The following is a 6,127-nucleotide window of genomic DNA, read 5'->3' as shown; positions in this document are numbered from 1 at the left end:
CTATGCCAGATACTTTATATATATTATTCTAAGCCTCAGGTGTTAGTGTTTTAGTAATTTTTCAGGGGAGGAAAAAGGCTTAGGGAAGTTAACTGATGCTCAAAAGACTCAACAGCACGTAGTGATCAATTGGGACTTGAGTTTGGCATTTCTGGTACAAAGCTAATCTTAGACTGCTGCAGCCTGGCGACTTCTCAAATACCAGAAGATAATGTTCTGGCCAAATTACAATAATTGATTTTTCCTCTGATGGAAACTGTGGTCATCTTATTCAGAGGAGAAAATCGGAAAAGGCCATTTCGATTACTTAACAGATGTTTATAGCAGCTTCCTAGGGAGGCAGTTCTAGCATGAGAGAGAGGGAGCATGGGGCAAACGTGGGCTGGCTACTGTTCTGGAATAGTCAGGACAAAACAGGTCAGAAAACCACACATTTAGAGTTCAAATCCTGCCTCCCATGTGTACCAGCTGTGTGGCCTTGGACAAGATCTAGGGCTTCCCTCAGCCTCCATTTCCTTATCTTTAACTGGTTTTCATTGTGTCCATCTGCTAGGGGAGGGTGAGGATTAAAGGTGATATGAATAAATACTATCTGGTATGTAGCAGATTCATGGTACATCTTCATGCTCTGCCTCCCTTCTCTCGCCTTGAAAACATTTTGTTTGCATCCTTCTCACAACCAGCATCTGAATTAGGCTGCAATATTACGTTCGCTTTAACAAAAGTTATACACGATGGGAGAATAACGTATTCAAAGGAGGTGGACTAAGGACATCTTAATCCCATAGGAAAGAAAAAATAAGGCCATATTTGAATGTTAAAGGGACTTCTTGGCTCTAGCCAGCAATCCATTCCACCAGGTTTGAAAACATTAGTTACAACTTCACAGCCATAAATCATTCCACTGGGAAATAAAGCTTTATTTTATTTTTTAAAAATTTTATTTATTTATTCATGAGAGACACAGAGAGAGAGAGGCAGAGACACAGGCAGAGGGAGAAGCAGGCCCCATGCAGGGAGCCCGATGCGGGACTCGACCCCGGGACTCCAGGACCACATCCTGGGTCAAAGGCAGGCGCTAAACCGCTAAACCACCCAGGGATACCCTAAAGCTTTATTTAAAAGAGAAGAAATAGGGGCACCTGTGTGGCTCTGTTGATTAAGCATCTGCCTTCGGCTCAGGTCATGATCCCAGGGTCTTGGGATGGAGCCTCACTGTGGTCACCCTGCTCAGTGTGGTGTCTGCTTCTCCTTCTATCCCTTTTCCCTGCTTGTGATCTCTCTCTCTCTTTTAAATAAATAAATAAATAAATAAATAAATAAATAAATAAATAAATAAAATCTTTAACAAAACAAAACAAAAAACCAAATGGAATGAACCACAAATCAAACGAACCAGAGGCTTGGAAGAGCTTACTACCTCTTATTCCAACATTTGCCTTAGAGTCTTTATAGTTTCCTTCTTTTGTTTCTCTGCCCTGACTTTATTTCTGTGCCCCCATCTATTGTTGTTATTGCTATTATTTGGTGGGTTTTGTTGTTATTTCCTTCTTGCTTGGGATTTATTTTTCTATATTCCATCTTTGTTAATCTGTCCTCTTCAACTGACTGCATTATGAAATTGAAACATAAGTGGAAATATGTCCATTTAAAAACATGTGGAATAAATGTTTACTTCATATTCTTCACTTTAAAATTGGAAGAATTGAACATTTTATATTTCTCTTTCTCAAAAGGCTAAATGAACTATTATGACGTTTTTATGATCGACTGACTTTTTTTCTCCACTGATATATTTTTGTGTCCACTGATATATATGTTCCCATGACAGGGAAAAGAAAGAAAAAGGTTAGCCCAGGTGAAGCTCATGTTAGGGAAAGGGTGGGTTCTTAGAAGCTGCTTGTGAATTTACTAATTTTTCCTATTCATTAGGAAAAGAAAGAAAAAGGTTAGCCCAGGTGAAGCCTTGTTAGGGAAAGGGCAGGTTCTAAGAAGCTGCTTGTGAATTTGCTAATTTTTCCTATTCATTTTATATATATATATATATGTATATATATATATATATTTAAAGATTTTATTTATTTATTCATGAGAGACAGAAACATAGGCAGAGGGAAAAGCAGGACCCTGGGATCACGACCTGAACCGAGGGCAGACGCTCAACCACTGAGCCACCTAGGTGCTCCTCATTTTATATTTTCATTATTAAAGTGGAGATGATTTCTTCACCCTAAAAGGAAAAAAAAAAAACCCTCTGTGGGTTTTTTTTTTTAAAGATTTTATTTATTTATTCATGATAGAGAGAGAGAGAGAGAGAGAGAGGGAGAGAGGCAGAGACACAGGCAAAGGGAGAAGCAGGCTCCATGCCAGGAGCCCGACACGGGACTCGATCCCGGGGCTCCAGGATCGCCCCTGGGCCAAAGGCAGGCGCCAAACCGCTGAGCCACCCAGGGATCCCCCTATGGGGTTTTTAATATAATTTTAAAATCACATATTTAAGAGAAAATATGACTTTCTGATAAAATGTGAACAAAATTTGAAATAAATATTTAAAAATCTGAAAACAAAATAACTGGGATTATCTTTATTTATGGTATGGCTACTTAACAATCCAAAGGCAAAACTGTGTCCATCGCTGAAATTGGCAGAGCAGGATGGGCCAGTCCTGCCTTTTCAGTTTTCTACAGGTTAAAATGAAATGTAATTTCTCACTTTTTCTGGACAGTTTTGGAGGCCATCAGACTTTCATAGTCAGTGAACTCTACAGTTTCTGCTTCTAAGCTCTATTTATGCTTCTTCTTCTATCTAAAATGCCATTTCCTGTTTTACCCTTCGAGCTCCCAACATACTTTAGTCCTTCTAGAAAATAGCTCTTCATTTTTCAGGATGAATAATATTATCTTTGATTAGCCTGAGTCTAAGATGAGATTGGCCATTCTGCATTATTTAAATGTTTCCTGAGCCCCTTCTGTGTAGTAGGCACTGATATTTCTATGGTCTCCCGTACTCTGTGTGGACTTCTAGCAATGCAATGCTTTCTTGTCCTTCATCGGATAAGCCATGCCTGACTCCTTCTTCCTCTGTCAGGCAGCAAAGATAGGAGGGCAACAGCCATGACAATTTCTTTGAATTTCCACACAGGGCCTGACTAGAAGAGGTTTAATAAATCACTAAGTGAATCTACAAATAACTCTGAGCTCAGGGAAAGGAGGATTAATAAAAACATACAGTGGAAATAATAATTCAAAATTGTAGAAATAGATGAGTGAGCAGGGAAACAAATTTATTAGTTGATAGCAGTGAAGAAGAGGAGGGAGATGAGAGTAAGCAGTGCTCAGAGAGTGGGGGAACTGAAACACCATGCTATGGGACCTCAACATTTTGTGGTGAGTCTTCAGTAACTTTGTACTGGAACAGGATTGGAGATTAAGCCTCTTGATGAGAAGAATGAAAGGAAATAACATTAATAATATTCATAATCAATAATAAGCTAATCCAAGGTGCCAAGCACTGTCTCAAATGCTTTTGGTGAAATAACTCATTTATATACCCCAAACAGCCTAGAGGTCCTGCCACTAGCCTTGGGGCACAACGAGGTGGCTCTGGTCACACACCTAGTGAGTGGAGGAGATAGGGTTTGAATCCAGGCTCCCAGCTTTGCTTCTTAGCCACTATGCGCTGTGATTATTGTGTTTCCCATACTGACTCACAGGGGAATAGAATGTAAGGAACTGATGTGTGTAGAAAGAACCTTAAGTCTTTAAGTAGAAGGTGAGGCAGCACTCTCACTTACTTACATAGCCAGGCAGGACTGGTGGTGCACCAAGAGAATTGCAGCCACATGGAGAACAGTTTGTCCAGAACTTAAGTCTGGAAAAGTTCAATGTTTGCTTTGGAGAGAATCTGCTAAGTGTAAGATAGATTTCAAGCTCGTCTCGTTCCTCATTACACAGACACACACAGACACAGATACATGCTATTGGATCTTGTTTTGAAACCCTATGACATTTTGGCATACTGATTATTTTGAATTGAAGTTATTTGAAAAAGAACCGGTGTAAGAAGGAATGTTCTGAATCTCCTTTGTCCCCCCTGAAAGTAGGAAATAAATCTCCAATATGAAAGGTACCCTACCTGTACCAGGAGGGCAGATGGCATTCTTGTCACCAAAAATAGGGAATTTATGGCTGAGAAACCTATATAAACAAAACTTGTTACTTCCTCGTGAATTTACTGCCTCAAGCCCAAACTTCTCTATCTTGTCAATTCTTCACAAACTTATCTTTTTTTTTTTTTTTTGGTCCAAAGAACATAAAAGTTGCCTGCTCTGGTCACTTCTTTGAACTTCATATTTTTTATGGGGTAAAAATAGGTAAAAATTAAATTTATTTTTCTCTTGTTCATCTGTTCTATGTCAACATAATTATGAGACCAGCCAAAGAATCTAGAAGAAAGAAAGAGTTTTCTACCTCTGGACCTTACTCAAATGTCAATCTCTCCTAGAAATGACAAGGACAGCATCACCAGGAAGGGCCCAACGCCTTCACTATATAATAGTATTAATGAGATTTTGCATCCGGAGAACTTGAGCAAAGGCCACCTGGGGCTTCTTACCTTAAATGGTTGCTTCATCCACAAAGAGGGTGACAAGAAAGTAGAAGGTGAGGCAGCACTCTCACTTACATAGCCAGGCAGGACTGGTGGTGCACCAAGAGAATTGCAGCCACATGGAGAACAGTTTGTCCAGAATGGCTGTGCTCTTTCCTCAGTACCCCTTAGCCAGCCTCACACCATTGTGCTTTTCTTCCCCAATGGAGCAGGGTCCCCAAAGTGAAAGCTGGGCCCTGTTGCCCAGGGGTCCCCCGAAGTGCTCTGCTGCATCACCACCAAGCGGATGGAGGGCTGGGCATCAAGAGTGGTCTCAGGAGCGTACTCCTTACTGGGGTCCTTGCCTCGGCAGTCATACAGCACGCAGGAGATGAGGAACACCAGGAGCAAGATGACGTAGCTTGCTACTAGGATGATCAGGTTCAAGGTGACAGGGTCAATCTCCAAATAAAACTCCATCACATCTCTCACGGTTAGGAAGTGGATCTAGGGAAGGGCAACAGGACCAGTGTGGGGATTGCAGGGAGCAAAAACCCTAGCTCATTGGAATAGCTACACTGGCTCTGGAGTAAAAATACAATAATCCCCACTGCTCCAGGAGACCTCACAGATTAAAGCTGCTCGGTTTAATAACTTAAGCTCTTGCTGTTAATACCACAGCCACCAAAACACAGAAGCTGTGTCTTGTCCGCTCACCCCTGCAGAAAGAGAACGAAAGAAATGGCTCAAATGTTATTAAAGTGTGGTATGTAAGCAGAGTGTCCATCTAATTCATCAAACAGGTGATTTGGTGAGCAAAAGTAAGTGTTGTTAATAAGCACACTGTTAACAAATGGAATTTGTCTTAGACGCATTGGGAAGTATGATCACCCATTATGTAAGGAGGTTTAAGTGCCAAGAGTCCATATAGGGAGTGATGAAGGTAATCAGGTAAGTGATGCTTGGAATGGATGTGTTTCTTCAATAAGAGGGGCACACTCAACACCTGACATTTTCACCTATTCTTCATTTGCTGTTGTTTTGCACTCATTCATTAAAAAATACTTTCTGGCTAGGTTAGGACAGGTAGGGGGGAGATTCTTCTAGCCACAGAGAACAGCACTGTGAAAAATCTCAGCCAGAAGAAGCATGGAAAAATGGAAGGAATGAAACCAGGGCTACATGACTGCAGCCCAGAGAGAATGGGGAGTATAAGGGAAGGGAGGTAGGCAGGGGTCAGGTGGCAGGGGGACTTGTGGGCCAGGCTTGAGACTTGATCCTAGAGCAAGGAGATGCAGGGAAGTGACAGGACCAGATGTTCATTTTAAAGAGATTGCCTTGGTTGCTATGTGGAGGCAGAAAAGCAAGCAGATTGAAAGGAGTATCAGATAAGAATGCAGATCTCTCTTGATTTATAAATCAATAGTCCTGTATAGGGCCAGCCTCATGGGCGTGCATCATGTGTAGTCACATGGGACCTCATGCTCAGAAGGGCCCATACCTGTTTAATGTGCTACTGTCACCATCTTGAAATTCTTAA

At 41.3% G+C, this 6,127-nt stretch overlaps 1 protein-coding gene across 1 annotated transcript; it reads right to left on the bottom strand.

Moving 5' to 3' along the window:
* Positions 1-4,785: 4,785 nt before the first annotated feature.
* On the bottom strand, positions 4,786-5,067 carry SMIM36 (small integral membrane protein 36). Its single transcript, XM_072782196.1, has one exon. It carries the CDS (start codon positions 5,065-5,067, stop codon positions 4,786-4,788), a length of 282 nt encoding a protein of 93 aa, XP_072638297.1.
* Positions 5,068-6,127: the final 1,060 nt, after the last annotated feature.

The sequence above is a fragment of the Canis lupus genome, chromosome 16 (assembly GCF_048164855.1).
Source record: "Canis lupus baileyi chromosome 16, mCanLup2.hap1, whole genome shotgun sequence".
Taxonomy (NCBI): Eukaryota; Metazoa; Chordata; class Mammalia; order Carnivora; family Canidae; genus Canis; species Canis lupus.
This window is presented reverse-complemented; position numbering and strand designations above follow the sequence as displayed.